This window comes from Momordica charantia, assembly GCF_013281855.1.
Source record: "Momordica charantia cultivar OHB3-1 chromosome 6 unlocalized genomic scaffold, Mcharantia_2.0 BLBB01000006.1, whole genome shotgun sequence".
In the NCBI taxonomy this organism is placed as follows: domain Eukaryota; kingdom Viridiplantae; phylum Streptophyta; class Magnoliopsida; order Cucurbitales; family Cucurbitaceae; genus Momordica; species Momordica charantia.
The window spans coordinates 6,424,985-6,444,935 of NW_028275164.1; the positions used below are offsets into that span (position 1 = coordinate 6,424,985).

Sequence of the window (19,951 nt, forward strand, 5' to 3'; positions counted from 1 at the left end):
AATTTTTATTTTACTGCCGAGATAATAAGATTTATTTCTGTTATGTAAAATAAAAATTAATTAATTATTATCGGTTTGAATTGCCAACCGAACCGTATATAATTGGTTTGGTTCAAAACGTGATTAACTGAATAAAACCTATTTGGTTTGGTTTTGGTTTTGGTTCAGTTGAATTTATCAAAATGTAAATTTTAAATGATTTTCGTATATGTTACATATATTTGAATGGGAAAAAATCATTCTTATTCTTGGATAGGAAATAAAAATTTCATCTTTTTTTAATACAATAGGTGGGATAGAGGTTTGAACTCATCACCTTTCAATAAGAAATAAATGTCTTAATCATTCATTTTAATCAGAGATAAGTGCCTTAATTATTTGACTCAATCCGATTTGACAAATGAAAATTACATTTTGTATTAAAAGGAATGAAAATTTCATTTCAATCCATAAGAAAATTATTTATAACAGATCCAACTAGTTTATCAACAATAAACTAATTAATTAATGGATAAAACTTGGTTCCTCACCGGTAAGGAACAACTTTGTCCTCACCACCATTGAATATTTGACAGGACAAGTTGCTCTTACCAATGAGGAGCCAAATTTTATCCTTAATTAATAGATCCTTTCTATTTTGGTATATTTTTTACTTTACACATTTTTATTCATTTACTTAAATGATTTATCCCTTACTTTTAATTTGCGTTCATTTTAGTTCTATATATATATATAAAATTATTGTGGTTTTTATTCGTAAAATTTTAATACAAATTTTGTACATGAAAACTATTAACACAAATTAATAGCTACATTTCAAAATTTTTAATGAATGAAGTGTTGTACTAAATTTTGAATGAATTAAATGAAATTAAAATTAAAATAAAGCAAATAAAATTGTCGCCTTTCAAAAAATATCAGACTAAAACATACGTTGAGAGTACACTAACTAAAAAAAATTGAAAGTAGAAACCAGATTAACATTTAAAACTTGAAAGTATAAAATGAACCAATTACCGAGACCAAAATAGTTTGTGAACCTAATTAATATCAAATACAACCATGGGATTATATCTCAAAGAAAGAAAGAAAAAAGAAGAAGGAAAAGAGAGAGAGAGAAAAAAAACAAAAAAAAAACTGTTCGGTCACATATTAGACAACAGATATTTTCTCTATTTTGAACAAATCAATTCACATCATGTTTCACCAATTAAATCCCCATTAAAAGTTCAACATTAGTAGAAACTATCAGCACAAACTTGTAAGTAAATCTACAAGAAGAAATCTAGTTAATGAAGGTTTCAATCTAAACAGTTAATGGGTCTCCTAGAAAATCGCCCAAGGGAATATTAACAGCAGCTGAACATATTTACCTGGATGAGCTCTAATCAGTTGAAGCTTAGATCACAGTCAAAAAGATATCCATTTTTCTTCCTCATGATCCTCCTTTAACTCGACCTATCTTTTCTTTCCAAACATCCATTGGAATGGTTCTCGCTGATGATCTTCCGAGATATTCTCAGCAGCTATGGCTGTGGTATCCACCATCAACGTCGAGGGAATATTCGTCATAACTTCACCATCACTGTGTTTTTCTACTGGATCCTTCTCCATTCTGCCTAAATCTTTCTTCCTTGCATTTGCGAACATGTAGGCTGCAATGCAGGAAAATAGACATCAGTTGCAAACTTGTGTTTACTGTTAATAAAATTAAATTATGTCATGTGGCTAGAGTAAATGTTTCTCTAATTAAAACTCTAGTCTAATACTATATATAAAAGAAGATAAATGTGATCACTTCAAAGAGAAACAAAGAAGTAGAACAGTATATAGCCAGAATCCAGATTCAAGACTTGAAAATTTGCCATTTTCAGAAAAGGTAAACTGATTGGCTGATGTTGGTTTTCACCTCCTTTCATTAATCTGATTATCAACAAACTCAAACCATTAAACAATATGAGGGGGATCATCTAAAGTAAATTGGAGAGACTATATCTTCCCTCTCTCTCCTGCTTGAAGCATTTGTCCCCAGCCTAAAAAATTCAAAAGATCTTGCAAGATGTATGTGAGTTGGACAAATCACAATCTCAAAGAAATTTTATAGTTCCCTGAATCTCAAATCAGTAACAAATCCGACGAGAGATATCCCATTCCCGTATTGCATTTTCACCATTAACAACCTTCCCAAATTGGTTGTTCCCAATTCATAGGCATATCATTTGGAGGACCCATGACTTTGAATAGAAATTCTTACTCCTCTTCGACCTGGGTCTCTTAAACTCCATCAAAGTTTTGAACTTACTACTCCTTTGTAAATAGAGAATCACTCACATCTTAGAAGGAAGTCTTGTCTTGTGCGCTGCTGAGAGTCATACTCGGACATGTGAAGTCAAATAGTAACAGTGGAACATGTAGAAGGTAGATCAGCGCACTTGGAAGAACTAAGAAAGAACTTTTACCAATCTATAAGCCTATTTCTTATGCATATGCAACAGTACTGTGGTGGCTATAGTATCAAACCATGAAACTAACCCCAATGTCCCATTCAAATGTAAAACATGTATATCTTCTCAGCTATCTTACTCTTGGAATTATAACATAAATATCAGGACATAACGACTTCAATAGAGCACCTTGTACTTGTACATTACACCAAATAGTAAACATTCTCTTCCACAAGGTGTGGACTAATACTATTATCAACAATTTTGCCGCGCGAGAGGCATTAGACGAAATAAATAAGGAAACCCCACTAACCAATCACAGTGATAGCAACATATTTCACAACTGGACAAAGAAATCCCTCCCAGTCATTACATCAAACACCTGGCCTGCCAGAACAAATACATTAAACATACAGGCCACTCCCTTCGCAAACTCCATTTCTCCGAATCCGATCAATTTCAAGAATACGAGAAAGGGAAAAATGCAGAATGAGATAGCGGGGTCGGACCTGCAAGGGCGAAATTGGAGATCAGTAGAACGCGCCAGATGACCTTGAAGCGTCTGGGTAGCAAGTCATTTGGAGGTAAAGGTGGTGGTGGAGAAGAAGAAGATGGCAATGGCGCTCGTGGGTCCGTCATTGACTGGGAAGTGGCGAGAAGTTGAGAGCTCAGCGATGGCGTTGATTGAGCCCTGACTCGGTCTCCTTATGCTCTTGTGTGCACACCAAGCAATTCCCCCCTTGCGGGAGGGAAAAAAAACTAAATTTCCATTTTCTCGTTAATCTCTTGAATGTTTTTAATTTTACACTTTAATAAAATTATTATTTTATCAACGTAGGCATACCACATAAATGTACTTGACACAAAAAATCTCAATTTATCTATTAATAAAATTTAATGTCCACAAGTGATATTCTACTGGTTTGAATATATTATTAAAACATTAATTTTGATGACAGGTTGGATATTTGTTAACAATTATTTCTAATAATCTAATTGAGGATATTTTTCTTGAAAGAACCGAAAGAGTAAATTCAATAATTTTAAAGATTAAGGACCAATTTGCTAAAAGATTATTGATCCTTTCATGTTTTTTTAGTATGTTTTTTTAGATGTTTTTTTTAGTATGTTTTTTTAATACAATATGTGGGGTAGGGATCAAACTCATTTCACGTTTTTAGTATAATAATAATAATAATACACTACATATTGTGACATATTCTCCATATTATTTTATCGATAGTGAGCTATACTTAAAAGGTAATATGAGTGTTGAAGCCTCTGCATAAGAAAATAAAATAAAAATAATATAGTTGTCAACTTTTGAACGATGGTTAGTAGAACCTGCAACACGAAAATATTATTCTTATAATTCAGTCAAATAGAGACTGGAAACGATCGGTCAAAACATATATTTAACAAAGCACCTATCACTGTAAGATTTTTCATATTTGTCGACGAAATTTCTTCATCGCCATCATCGTCGCTATAGCCTCTTTTTAGCGACGAAAATTAGATTTCGTCGCCATAGACCTTTGCCAACGAGAATTATATTTCATTGTCATAGACCTTTGGCAACGAAATTCAAATTTCGTCGCCAAAAGTTCAATTTTGTTTAAAATCTTCACATGTATCTCTATATATATATTTTTTTTACAATCTTGTTACCTAAATATTTTTTCAAATTTAAATCAAACGTCATAAACATGTATTCAAAATTATCATATAAACTTAGATTTATATTAAACAAAAATAGTGATTTTACAATTGGTCTAGTACGGAAAATCAAACACAATATAAGCTAAATTGTAGAACATTTTAGCTAAACAAATTTAACTTTAAACAAGTAAATGAGCGGTAAATAAAAAATAAACTTAAAGCGTAGTCCCTAAGTGGTGCCAAAGAATCCAAAATGATCTCAAAACATACAATTTACTCCAATAATTGAACTTAAATAACCTAAATTGGTATTTTAGCTAGTGGCAGTGTGATACAATGTCACAAACTCACCCGCTTTTAATGTAGCCCTAGTTAAAATAGTTCACGATGTACTTAAAATATACCAGGAATGAATGATCCATATCCAACATAATATTGATTTTTTTTTTTGTTGCTAAAGTGTACCTAAGTTCATAGCTTAGTCTATATTCCATATCCAACATAATTCAATGTCTATAAGTATCAAGCACAAAATACAATCTCAAACATGAAAAATACAATAAGTTTCAATATGGTTTTATAACATTAAATAAATCATACATACCTAGTTAATTCAAAGAGATCTCTTGTGTGTTTGCTACTGTACGATCAAAACAAGTCTAATTAAAAAGAATATGGACAAACTATTAGCAATTATAGACAGAAAAGTATAAGACAAAAATTTAATGCAATTGCATAGTTTAAGTTCATAATCATTATACTAGAGCAAATTAAATTTAAATAAGCTTGTTCTAATACTCCTAAATATAATCTCAAGCAAGCCTAAAATATATGTCGAACTAGCTAACACTTGGCTAAATGGAACTAAACATATATGTCTCACTCATAAACCCTTTTAACTAGCACTATGTGCGTCAAACTAGCTAAAACTTGACTAAATAACTAAATGTATTTAATTGACTCGCTCCTAAATAATTTATCAAAACAAAAAACTAGGGTACAAACCTACCTAAGTCACTAGCTAAAACTCACTACTTTGAAGAATTGAAAACAATTTTTAGCTAAAACTCACTACTTTGAAGAATTGAAAACAATTCTAAAAGAAGACAACCCTATTTAAGTAGCTCGTAAAGAATTTATCAAAACAAAAAACTAGAGCACAAACAACACAAAAAGATCAAATTTCTCAACTCTTTACAATAGCCAAATTCATACTTCAAAAATTTACAATTAAAAAAACAGTATTAATTTGATTTCAAGTCCATAACAACATAGATCCAAAGAAAAAAAATTTACGTACAAAGAAAAGTAGAGAGATCAGATGTTGCAGTGATAACGACGACGAATAAGTATGGACAGTCTGTGATTTCAAGATGACTATATTACTTTTAAAAAATAACAACAAAACAATTAAGAATTTTACGAAGAAGATCGACGATGGACGGACGATCACGACGAAGCAACAAAGGTAGGGGGAGAAGTGGATGGAGGGAGAGAGGAGAAGAGTAGAGGGAGGGAGAAAGAGTGGATGGAGGGGGAGAGGGAATGGTGGCAGCAAAGGGAGGGGGAGGGGGACGGAGGAAGGGAGGAGAAAGAGTGATTGAAAGAAGGGAGAGGGAGAAAGAAAAAAGAGGTAGAAATGAAAGGGGAACGGACAGGGTTAGGTTTAATTTTGACCTATGACGACGAAATAAATCTCGTTGACAAAACCCTAATTTCATCGCCCTAATTTTTTAAATGAAATTTTCGTCGCCAAAAGTACCATATCGCAACGAAATATAGCTTTCATGGCCATAAACTTTGTCGCATTAATTTTCACTAAAACTTTTGGCAATGAAATTCCCGCTCATTTCTCAAAATCTTTAGTGACGAAATGTAATTTTCGTCGTCAAAAGTACCATATGATGATGAAATCTTGATTTTGTCACTAGAAGTTTTGAATAAAAAATCACAAAACATTCAAAACTTTTGACGACGAAATTCAATTCGTCATTATAGGGTACTTTTAGTGACGAAATGTAAGCCAAAAGTACCCTATGACAACGAAATTTTAATTCGTCACCATAAGTTTCATCTAAAAAATTTCAGATTAGATGAAACTTTTTTGGATGAATAGAAATTTCGTCGTCATAGAAGACATTACATTTCGTCGCTAAAAGTACGCTAAAGCGATGAAATTTCAATGCGTCGCTAAAAGTTTGCTAGAAAATAAAATTTTGGTAGTGTATATAATCTCTTTCCCAAAGATGGAAAAGTTCAAGAAAAGAAAGAAAGGGACCGAAATAGGGAGAATGACCAAATAAGCAGAATTCGAAATTAATTATAATGATTTATGTTGAAATTTTAAAAATGATTCTAAATGATATTTGAAGAGAGTATTTTATTATCATTTCACACAAATAAGCATGATAAGAGATAGATTTAATATATGATGCAATGCCACGTCATAATTTAAGATTATATTTTGGACTGATTGTAAAATTACACGTGTCCTAAATTAATTTTAAATTAGCAAATCAAATTGTGTCACGTGTCTCTTTTATGGTCGTCCGATGAAATCAATTAATTGGATCAAAACCTATGATGAGACTGGCCCAAGCCCATGACCCATTAAACCTATGACCCATATAAGACCCATAAAGACTCTATAAATAGAGGGGATCGCATCTCATTTGGGGAAAACAGGCCAAGAGGAAGAAGAATTGGAGATTTAGAGCACTCAGAATCATCTACCGAGACTTCAAGGACATTGAATATTCTCTCTCAAACAACAATACTTGAAGACTCCATCAAACTACAAAGCCGAAGAACTTCAACAAGCAGCGCAAAGCCAAAGCACTTCATAATCTGCAAAGCGAATCGCATCCCCACGCAACGACATTGTTTGTGCGCCCCTTTCTATTCTCGCTCAGTGTTTGCAAGTGGCTAGCGACTGAGTTCCAAATGAAAGATTTGGGAGAAGCTCAGTATGTTCTTGGCATCCAAATTCTAAGGATCGCAAGAACAGAACGTTAGCCCTGTCTCAAGCAACTTATATTGACAAGATGCTTGTTCGATATTCGATGCAGAATTCCAAGAAAGGTTTGTTACCCTTCAGGCATGGAATTCATCTGTCTAAGGAGCAGTGTCCTAAGACACCTCAAGAAGTTGAGGATATGAGACGTATACCCTATGCTTCAGCAGTGGGCAGCTTGATGTACGCTATGTTGTGCACTAGGCCTGACATTTGCTATGCGGTAGGGATAGTCAGTAGGTACCAATCCAACCCAGGATATGATCATTGGACTGCTGTTAAGGGAATCCTCAAGTATCTTAGGAGAACGAGGGACTACAAGCTCGTGTATGGCGCTAAGGATTTGATCCTTACAGGATACACTAACTCTGACTTCCAAACAGACAAGGATTCAAGGAAATCCACGTCGGGGTCAGTATTCACTCCTAACGGAGGAGCGGCGAAGCATCAAACAAGGATGCATCACAGACTCCACGATGGAGGTTGAGTATGTTGCAGCTTGTGAAGCAGCAAAAGAGGCGGTTTGGCTTAAAAAGTTGTTGACAGATTTGGACGTCGTTCCAAACATGAACTTGCTCATCACCCTTTATTGTGATAACAGTGGTGCTGTGACAAATTCTAAAGAACCTCGAAGCCATAAGAGAGGCAAACACATCGAAAGGAAGTACCAACTTATACGGGAGATAGTGCAGCGAGGAGATGTGATTATCACGAAGATCGTTACAGAGCACAATATTGCTGATCCTTTTACAAAGGCACGCACGGCTAAAGTGTTTGAGGGTCATCTAGAAAGTCTAGGTTTACGAGCTTTGTACAGTTAGTCTAGGGCAAGTGGGAGAAATGTAATTGGGTATAGTGTATGCCCTAGTTTATTGTATTTTCCCTTTGCTTTATGATAATGTACACCCCACTCGAGTTTAGTTCAAGTGAGAGTTTGTTGGGTGTGTTGCCCTAAACTCGTAGTTTGTATTTTGTAAAAACAAATGTCTATTTAATAAAGTCTTATTCAATAAATTTGTTGTTGAATCATAGTTTTGCATTATCCAAAATCCAATAAACTAAACATCCAAGGTTATTTTTGATGTAATCGGGACAGTATATATACTGGGTATATAGTTGATATACGGGATATATATTTGATATACCCCTGATATATGAATGGATAATGTCCCGTGAATAACCTAAATGGTCTATAGTATATGGATAAGGCTGGGTACCTTATCCTGGCAACACTATGGATACAGCCCGCTCTGTAAAGGTTACAGACGACTCGATCCAGGTCGTTCGTGTGGAGACATGCGAGTGGGGGTATCCTATATAATGAGTTTGTATAAGATCGGACCGTGAAATAGGCAATCTTTAGATGTAACACCGTTAACTAATAGATTGTCATTTCTTAGGATGACCAGGCAACTCATTCTCAATCCTGAGTGAGTTATGGACTCCTGCCCGTGAGGACTCGTCCTTTGATCTGTATGGGTGAGAGTGGCCCGAGTCGCCGACTCAACATTCCTACCATTTTGGGGACGAGACCGAGTGGGGAGCTAGGAACATAACTTCACAAGATGGAATTCACTCTTCCCCGACTTTAGGGGAGTAGATGAGTGTTCCCTTAAATGCTGACTCCGGGACTTGAACAAGGGGTCCCACCCTCTCATTGGCCGAGAGGGACTTCCGGTTATTGGTTAGACCATAACCGGGTTGTTCATTAGAGGAGCAGTGGTGTTTAAGGAGTAAGATGTAACTCAGAGGTAAAACGGTAATTTGACCCAACTTGAGTTACGAACACTCGTGAAGGATTGACTTGTCATTAATGGTCGTATATCCATGGACACGAAAACATTCTGCAGTGAGAAGAGTGCAACTGCGGGTCTTTAGTGGAATGACCCGTAGTTAACGAATCTAGATTAACTCGATCAATGAGTTTGACCGATTAATCTTGCATCGTTGGAGCTTCGGATCTGTAGATCCATTAGGTCCCTTTGCTGGCTCATAACGGGTAAAACGAGGATCAAGTTTTTGGAAGAATTTGAATTGTTCAAATTACTTAAGGGATTATATGTATATTAATATATTATAATATATAGTTAATTGTAAATTAAAACTATATATTATGAGATATATTATTTGAATGAGATTCAAATAAAATTAATATGAATAAGATTCATATTAAAACTATAGGTTAAAAATAATGTGCATAAGATGTACATTAAAACTATAGGTTATACGAGAGAAATGTTTTAGAATATGATTTTAATTTTATAAATAATTAAGTGTTAATTATTTATATATATATATATTTATTAATTATTAATTGAATTAATAATTAATTATATTAATTAATTTGATGTATATATTAATTGTTATATATATATTATTATATATATATTTTAATTATTATTATATATTATAAATATATATATATATATATATTATTATTATTAATATTAACTCCCCTGTAATATTGCAGGGGAGTGGGGGAGTTATGTGACGTGGGATAACTCCCCACGTCATTGGTTTTTTCTGCAAAACCCAAGAAAGGTTACAGAAAACAGTGATGTTACAGAACTCCCAAGCTTCTCTCTATCAAACTTTCCCTCTCGTTCCAAAGAATTTCTCCCACAAGAACGATCTCGTACCCAGAGGATAGCGAGGAAGATCCGGTAGTGGTGTTTGAGGGGAACTTACTGAAGAAACGTTCTTCAAAGGTTTGTATTTCCTCTGTATTTTCCCTCTGTAAAATTCGATTTTGTATCCCAAAAATCAGCAACGAAAGTCCACTTCCACTCCGGGATTCACATCCCTTCAAAGGAAACAACGAAGGGATCCGAATCAGACCTAAATGGGAATGACATGAAAAGTCTTTTTCAAAACCTAGCCCCCGATTAGTGCAATTGAAAAAGGATCTTAGAGTGTGACGGGTTGGGCCAGAAGGGTTTCTTAACACCTTCTTTTTTCTTCTCATCGGAGTTATTTCACAAAGACTTGCCATGGTAAGGAAGAAGGGGGAAACAAGCACACTTGGAGAGCTTCACAAGCTGCAAAGGCGAAGAACTTCAACAAGCTGCGTAAAGCCGAAGAACCTCAACAAGCTGCCCGAAGCCGAAGCACTTCACAAGCTGCAAAGCCGAAGAACTTCACAAGCTACAAAGTCGAAGAACTTCAACAAGCTGCAACGTTAAAGAACTTCACTAGCGCAAAGCCGAAGACTTCACAAAGTCTTCATCAAGCTACAAGCCAAAGAACTTCATCAACAAGTCAAAGTCTTCAAACAAACTCAAAGCCGAAGACTTCAAAGATCCTTCGTCAAGCGAGAAGCTGAAGGCATCAACGATCAATAACAAGCTCACGAGTCATTGAATTAAAGTTTACATTTGAGAGAGTTAATCAGAGGATTATACATTAGAGATTGTAACACCCACATACATAAATACAAATACAAGTTCATTAATTCAAGTTTCTCTTCGTTGAATTTCTCTTCAAACATGTACGCGATAAGTTTACATGTGAACTTATTTTACTAGCATAATAAACATTAATTTCTTTTTTTAGTATAACATGTGAATGATCGGATTCATAACTTCTTGATTGAAGATATATGTCAATTAACATTCTATGCTTGCTACGAGAACATGAAATTTATTTTTTGTGTTTAATCATTTTAATTTTCATATAAGTTGAAAAATGTATCTCATTTTTATATCTTGAACGCATGGGACCACTCATAGTTATTTTTAAATTTTAAAAAAGTTACACTACACGGAGTAGGAAGATACTATTTTCCAAAAATTGTTATGTCACTTCTGTCCCTTTGATTTTCTGATGAGAAATTTGATCCACGTATTTTAGGCTGAATTTCAATTTAAACATGAGGCGGAAATGACGTTGGCTCTTTTTTTTTTTTTCCTTCTCAAGGTCTGATATTCAAATATGTATACTGATAATTTTTAATTTTCATCGTTGCGTTAAATCGACGTATTTTACTTTTTTAATATAACATGTTGAGATGAGGACTCAAACTTAGGACATCTTCATCAAAGTTGTCTTATGATGAAGATGTCATGAGTTTGACCAAACTACACAAACCAAAGTAAAAATTTTAAAGCAAAACGAGAATCATACCACTAGACTAAATGTCCTACTTAATAAAAATGTATTGACAAAATATTAGAATGTTTTTGCTTCTTTTGAAAATGTCGCAGAAATAACTTTTGATTGGTTTATGCTATTTTTGTAAAATTTTAAATCTAATGTTATAGGTGTAAATACATATTTTTTGTGCTATTTTTGTAATTCCTTGTTAACAATATATGAGATACATTAATTCAATTAAATAAGATAGGATTTGAGGGTTGTTTGTTCTCTAATCCAATCCTTAAGCATTTTAGTACTACATACCCATGATAAAGTACACATTGTTTTTTTCTTTGTCGTCCTATAATGAAAATTAACGTTATTTTATTAAACTTAACAAAAGAATCCTTATTAACATATAATCCCATAAAAAATAAGCTCCATTCGAAAGGTAAAGACAAAATTAAAATTTACAATAAAAAGTCACATAAAATATATTTAGAAAAAGAGTGACGAAATATATTACACGAGAAAATAATAAATAAATATTAAATTATCTATATTACCAATTTTTCCGATCGAAAGTTAAATCTCCCATTTTGTATTGTTCTACTAAAATTAACTCGTGATGACGGATCAACTTATCTGTATCATACATATACACTCCCAAAATGTACCTAATTATTTCAATTCATATACTAAAATTTCCCACAACAAAATCTGAGGAAAAAAAAAACAGTTGCTAGATCAACAAGTATATATACTATATATACACACTTCCATATATATTAAATATAAATATTTAGAAATTAATTAGTACAAATACAATATTTCCTCAAGGACGTCTTTATTCTAATTATTCTAAATTTTTTTATCCCCAAAATGCATTAGCATTTAGCAATAGACAAATTAACTGAATTAAAAAAAAAAGATAAAAGGCAATAAATTAAAAATATATATATATAAATTTTCATAAATTAATCCATGAAGAAGGCCAGCCATAAGATAAGGTCATGAGCAAGATGGCGGCTTCCCTCTCGTCCGGCGGGAAAACTCTTTGGTAAGAGGAATCTTCAAAATGTAGCTTTTTTCTCCCTCCGCCGCCGCGGCCGGCGGCGACGTCTTTGCATTTTCTCTTCAATGTCGCCGCCGGCTTGATTATCTTGTGTTGCACCGCGGTTTTATTGGGTTTCAGAACTACTGCGGCCGCCGGCTTTCCGCCGTATGGAATAGTGCCGTTCGCCGCCGCCGCCTCCTCCGCCGCTGCCGCCATGGCTGCTCGTCTCGCTTTCCTTTGTCGGATTCCACAGGCGTTGCAAAGTGACTGCACCATTAATGAAAATTGTTCGTATGGTTCCAAAATTAGTAAACCCTAGAGATTGTTTAATTTTAAATAAAAAAAATGGTAAAAAGTCCTAGATTAAGATATTTTTCTACCATAAAAAGCATAACATAGATGGTTCGAATTTTCACCGTATTGTTTTGAACAAACAAATACTTGATAAGACAAAAAATAAAAACTTCCGAATATCTGTAAGCATATAAATTTTCTTACTGACCACCACCGAAAAAGAAGAGATTATTCTCTCCCTTCCGTCCTCTCTGATTACATCTAATTACAGTTAGATGATAAACATGAGATTTTTACTGATGAATTAGATTTAAATGTCATATTCTAATTTTAAAAATCATATGAAATAAATGGTGTTTGATTAAAGGTAAATCACTACTAAAATCTTAAAAGTTACTACAAATTTAATCCCTTATTCATATTCAATTAACACTCAAATTAAGAAAGATGATGTTTAATTAAGGTAAACGAAGCTAAGCCCATAAGTTAAAAAGCTAAATTTTGTATCTCACGAATTAACATGATTATTAATAGTAACTAACAATTAAATCATTCTACAAGAGTGCGAGAATAAGATTTATTACTCTGATACTAAGTTAATTAATTACCTTAGGACCTCTTGGTCCGCTCCTCCATAGAGGAGTCTTGGTGGTGTTACAGTCCGAACAAGTTCTAGTTACAGAGTTGTTGTCATCAACGTTCAACGTTCTCCGTTTATTGGTCTGATCGAACGACAACGATGGATTGAGATCTTGAAAATTCCGACCGCCGTTGATCGGGGCTGGCGTCTCTGTTGGATTAGAATTTATAACCATTCTGATATTGGAAGAAGAAGAATCCCACTTCAAGGCCAAATCGTCATCAATCGAACTCCCGCTCTTGTCAATCTGCTTCCAAATAGTAAACCTTAGTCCAGTTTCCACACCATCATCGCTGTTACAGCCCACGATTCTTCCACCCTATCAAAAAAAAAAAAAAAAAAAATCACACAACTATCATAGTTAATTATAATTGTTTTTCTAAAGTGAAAACTAAATAGTATAAATAGCCGCGGAACCAGAAATTTTCTAAAAGATCACATGACAATCGTAGTTTTAGTTCATTTTTCAACAATAATCTTCATTCCACCGAAGGGAAGATCGTTGAAAAATGATTAAACCCCGGATGATATAAATAGGGGTAGAGCTAGAAATTTTCTTAAAAGATCACACACAACAACGATCAAAATTTCGATTATTTTTTAGTCATCTTGATTCAATAAAACGCTCAAACAGACAATACACATACAAGTGATTTTAACTTTTCATATATAGAACAAAGATTTCAACAATATCACAAATCCGAGAAACAAAGACTAAAGAGAGACAAATAATTGTCTTCCCTTCTCGTCCTGCCTCTCTCTTTTCCTTCTTGACTCCGCCCCTACATATTAAGCAAAACAAGACGCAATACCTGGTCTTGTCTGAGGTTGAGCGGGTGAGAATGATCATCGGAGTGGGTGGCATGATCGAGGCGGAGCGGGAACGAGAGAGTGGAAGAAGAGGAGGAAGAAGGCTGAGGGGTGGTGGGAAAGAAGAGGTGATCAAGATCATGGTGATGATGAGAGGGGAAAGAATTTTGATAAGGTGGAGCCATGAGAGCTGTGAGAGAGAGAGAGAGAGAGAGAAGTTTTGGAGAAGGCAAAAGGCCCGAAGGAAGAGATGTGATGGTGAAAAAACTTATAAAAGGGGAGGGGAGAGGATGTGGGGCTAAGGCGTAATTAATGAGACATTCACGTGCCTTTCAGGACAAAGAAACAAACAAAAACTTGAAAAGAAAAAAGAAAGACAAACCACCAAAAAAATAATATTTTGAATGGATCAGTGGAGTGGAATTCTGCTACACAATTCACAACAAAAACAAAAAACCACCCAAAAAACCCTATCTTCTTCTCCTTCTCCTTCTCCTTCTTCTCAAATGATATTTCAAACCCCTCTCCTTACTGTACCTCATGATCAAAAATATATCTGGATGCCTAAGGAAACACATCCACATTTACCCTTTTCTCCCTCTTTCTACACCACACGCCCCCAATTACCCGAAATCCAAATTACCCGCCATCGCATCTTTGAATTCGAGGACGGTTGGGATGGCGCAGTGGTAAATGCCTTGGGTCCTGTGGTACCACCTATCATGAAGTCTAGCGTTCAAATCTTATGCTGGTCGTTATGGTATTGTTCGAACCCAAACAACGAGTCCAATTAATAGAAACCACAGTTTCAATTTCACTACAAATTACTCTTCCTTGTACCACTAAAATCACTACAATAATTGTTTGTTTTGGCAACCACATTTGAGTATGAAATTATTTCGTCGCAAAAAAGTACTTTTGGCGATGAAATGTGTGTAACGTTGTCATAAATAATCTACGACAATGAAATTATATTCATCGCCAAAAACTTGGTCTATTATGAGGTTTTTTAGTTAAAATTTTCGAGACGAATTAAATGTGTGTCGCTTTGAGTACTTTTAGTGACAAAAATTACACCTCATCGCTAAAAGTAACCAAAAATTTTCAATTCGCTGTTAAAAGTTTTGAATAATATATATGAGAAAATTACAATTTGTTATGTTTTTAAAATTACAAAATTACTCCTCCTTTTATATATGTGTACTGCTAAAATCAATGAGATAATTAGACTTTTGGTTCAATTAGGTTATTAAGGTATGCAACTTAATTAAATGATTGAAAGTTGGAATATCTCAGCCACACGTACAGTTGGACATGGGTATAATTATGAAAGATAGATTATTAAAATATACGAATTATTATCTTATGGAATCGACATATATAATTCGGAACTCCTTAGAATTTGGTTGGTGTGGGTAGTTGATGAAAAATAAACTTAAAATATTATAAAACAGATGCATAAAAGTTCCTAAATTTTAGCAATATGTCATCAAAAAAGGGACCATAAAAAAATGATTATTAATAAAACTCGCATGTAATACAAAATATGAACTTAGCTCAACAGTAATTGTCAATATTATCGTTCGTTTTGTGTTTAGTTTCTACACTTGTGTGATCAGTGTTAAATTTTCATCAACACGTCTATATTTTCATAATTCCACACATTCGACATCGACATAGAAAGTAAATTGATATTTCCATCATATCGTAAAAGGTACATCAATAAAATATTAAAAAATATCAACAAAATATTCATTATCATACCCTTACTATTAATAAGAATTTTAAATTTATTTCAAAAGGATAGAATACTTATTTATTCATTCAAATAATTTTTTAACTTTTGAAACCATCGATATTTTCATAAAATTGATTAACCATCGAGTTTTGAATCTACATGAATATTTATAAGCTTGGTTGTAATCTATAAAAGCAAGAAGATAAATTTGAGAAGTAAGAGTGATTTTTTCTCAGTAACTCCAATTGGTTGAAGTTGTAATATATCTTGATGGACCACTGAAATCTGCCCGTCCAATAGTTTGACGGGGTAAGATTTTCAAGCCTTTTACAACCAAGCAATCATAGTTTATAAATTCATGTCCTAGCTTGTGACATTAATATAATTTTTACCCCTTGGGTAAAACATAGACTCCAGTTCACAATTTTAATGGTAAAAAAATTTTGTTAGTGGTCAAATATTTTTTTTTAAATAATTTAACAATAAGAAGGGCTAAAGGCAAAGCCTTTCCCATACCTCCCCACTCCTTTGGCCATGCATTTTCTTTTTCCTTTCTCATCCACTTTCTTTTGTTCTTTTCAGTTAAAGTTTTTGACTTCGATTGTATTTTGAAAATGTTTATTTTAGTCTATTTTTAATTTGTGTTTATTTTAATCTATTTATTTTCAAAATATCCACTTTTATCAGTGTACTTTTAAAAGTGACCATTTTAGTCTCTTCGTTTTTATTTTTATCTTTTTTCCTTTACATCATAATCTTTAGCCTGATACTTTATTCACTAAATTTTTTGAAATGTAAAAATTAATTTGTATTAATGGGTTTTCATTGGGTATAAAATTTGTGTTAAAATTTTGTAAATATGGACTAAATTGACAATTTTTAAAAATTTGGGATCAAAACAGACGGTTTGAGAGTACAAAGACCAAATGAAATTTTTATAAAAATACAAAGATCACAATAAAACTGAGATACTAAAATAGTATTTAAATTTTAAAAATTATCATTCCCCATTATTTTTAAGCAATTAAAATATCAGACATATCTCTGTTGATATATATCTGTATTATTCAAAAAATAGTTTCATTCACGTAAAATACTAAAATACTTTTATCCCACCTCGTAATTTTTGTAAACATTTTTATTTCAAAAATAGAAAAATAAGGACGCTTTTATTTTTAAATTAAAACTTTCACGTTAGCAAGTTTTATTATAAATATATATATTTATTTATTTATTTATTATTTTTTTTTGACGGAACACATTAAGGAGTTGGAAATGTGCCCAAAAAAAAAGTTGAATGGGACTTCAAATATATGTACTAATGTGTAATACGATCAACGTGTATTCAACTCATACGTATTGAATAGGCAAACAAATATTTGGTAACAAATTAATTCGGATATAACTCAATAGATAAAACACATGGTACAACCCAGACTAATTTAAGTATAACTCGAGTATAACTCAACATAATTACATGTAAGTAACAAAATAGATATTAAGAAAGCTATCAAAATTGGACTCTAAAATAGTGACAAAGTGATAATTCGACATTAAAATATATTTTATTCAATATCGTAAGTGCAATACGTCGATTTGATCGACCACATGTCTTTTGTTTTAATAAATAAGCTATAATTATTTGAGGTGTGTTTGGGAGTGATTTTGGCAGGACCAAAATCACTTTTGCCATTGTCAAAATCACCTCACTTTCTATTGATCATCTTTGACAAATTACAAAATTAATTTTAGGAAAACTTAAAATCACTTTAAATTGATTTTTAAGGTACGTACTTGAATGGTGAGTTTGGAAAATCAATTATCCTTAAATCCTCTTTCTCAAAATCACTAATTCTACCATCACTCTTAAAAACATCCTTGATCTTTCAATTTGACGAGTATTTTTTCTTCAATACAATAAATGTGGAGTATGATTAAAAAAAATGTACGGTGTGAAAATTTGACGAATCTTCTACTTTAAGAAAAACGCAGATGTATTTATACATTCAAGCTATGATTATATTAGCTCAATTTAATTAGTTAAAAGACACTCACTTATTCAAATTTGGGTTCAAAATCCACTTTGCCCTTAAAATTTTATAAGGTCTATTTTAGCATTTGGATTTTTTCAAAATCATCGTCTCATCCTTAATCTATTAAAATGGCTATTTTAATCTATTTTACCCCTTTTTTTCCCCTAAAGTAACTCTTTTTTAATTTTACTATTATTTTGTCACTTATTTCAATACAGTTACGAATTTATAAAGCTCCAATATATATCCGTATTAATAGTACACATATTCAAAAGTTATATTATCCATATCCATATGAATCGTAAAATAACAATAAAGTTCCAAATTAAATGATTAGCTTTTAAAAAGTCTATAAACTAACATAAAATAAAGTTAATAGTAAAACGAAAAAATTCAAAAAAAGTTTATAAATTGGTTAAAAGAAAGAAAGAAGATGAGGAAAAAAAAAAAAGACAAGTGGGGGAAAAAAAGCAGAGCGTGAGGCCGCGTTTTGTCTTGAAACGTGAGACAGAGGGAAGAGTATGGAACATGGGAAGTCCAATAAAATCCAAATATGTCTGAAACCTGGAATTTATATGCATCAATCATAATATAAATATAATTAAAATACTATTTTCATCATCTATTTTTAATTTCATTTTAAATATAGATAAAAAGTACATAGATAAAAAGAAAAATATTTTGAAAATAGATGTAGATTAAAATAAACCAAAGTTGAAAGCACAGTGACCAAGATGAACATTTTGAAAATACAATAACCAAAATGAACCAAAACTTAAAGTACATGAACTAAAATTGGATACAAATGGTCAAGAGTTGATGCAACAGTTCAAGGCGCTGGATACAAATGGTCAAGGAATGAACGCTAAGTTTCTCCAGAGGAGTGTCGGAACCCTAGGTACAAATGGTCAGGGACCGATATGATTCTAAAGAGTTAGTCTTGAAGAGTTGAGTAAGTTGGAATGTGGCTGGTAGGAATTTGAGATGAGCTTGTGTGTTGACTCGGAGCAATTTGAGATTTGATGATAAGTCCTTATACAAAGCATGTTACAACCGTTGGTATCATAATGATGTCGTTGTTCCCGTAGACCTCTGACCTAGTAACTAAGTTGTTTAGTGTTAGTACTGCAACCTATAAATATATATATTTGTTTCTCTATTGTCTTTTAAAAAAGAATACCAATAATAAAGAAATAAAAAGAGAGAAAATTAAAGATAAAGAATAAGGCTACGTATGGGGTTTGTTAATCACTCGCATTGGTTGTGTGTATGGATGGAGGGAGAGACATGAGAAGGACTTTCCTCCTCATAACATTATTATGATTTTTATTTTCTCACTTTCTTCCAAATTTTTATTTTTGTTTGTTTTATCTCTTCTTTTGTTCTCTCTCTCCCCCTCTTAAAATAGACGGATCGAGGGATTTATTGATAGGTTTACAAAAATGTATAAGTTAAACTAAATTATTAATGAAAATAATTAATTGCAAAATAATAAAAATGAATGTATTATAACTAATTGCTTAATTTATAATGATAAAGTCTCATTTACATAGTATAATTTTCCTCTATATATTGGGTGTATTGATAGAGAAAAATACAAATTTTTGTTAGTATATTTATATATAGAGAATAATTAATTTTCGGAAAAAAAAAGTGAATAATAAGATTGTTTTAGTGTGCATACAAGTATATTAAAAAAAAGTGAGGCAGAATGAGGAACGAGGCCCACGGAGGTTTCCCATTCATTGTAAGTGAATCCTCACGAAAATCCCTAATACTGATCGAATGACGGTCAAGATTTACTCATAGCCACTTGTTACAAATAAAAAAAGAGAAAATCTAGTGCATTATTCAATTCTATTTTCTCAAAGTGATTTTAGATGATAAAAATATTTTTAAGGAGGAAAAAAAAAAAGAACTATCTCAATCTCAGAAGTAAAAACATGCCACATAGCACATATCTGATATATATATATTTTTTTTCTTTTCTAATTGTTTGTACTTTTTTGGAGAATGATACATACTTTGATTTTGACACATCAAGAAGTGGGTTTAGGGCCAAGGATATTCTAGAATTTTGGGGTTTTTTTTTTCGAGTTTAAAGAAAATAATAAATATATAGAACAATAAGTCTTAAATCATATCTTTTTTCATAGTAGATTATATTTTTTGGTAGAAATTTAAACCTT

The 19,951-nt window shown here is 32.6% G+C and overlaps 1 protein-coding gene across 1 annotated transcript; it reads right to left on the bottom strand.

Annotated features, from left to right (window-relative positions):
• Positions 1–11,933: 11,933 nt before the first annotated feature.
• GNC (GATA type zinc finger transcription factor family protein) lies at positions 11,934–14,244 on the bottom strand. Its single transcript, XM_088124872.1, has 3 exons — positions 13,994–14,244; positions 13,150–13,500; positions 11,934–12,514 (listed from the first exon to the last, which is right to left on the bottom strand). Exons 1-3 carry the CDS (start codon positions 14,174–14,176, stop codon positions 12,161–12,163), a joined length of 888 nt encoding a protein of 295 aa, XP_087980998.1. The 5' UTR covers positions 14,177–14,244; the 3' UTR covers positions 11,934–12,160.
• Between the last annotated feature and the right edge of the window lie 5,707 nt (positions 14,245–19,951).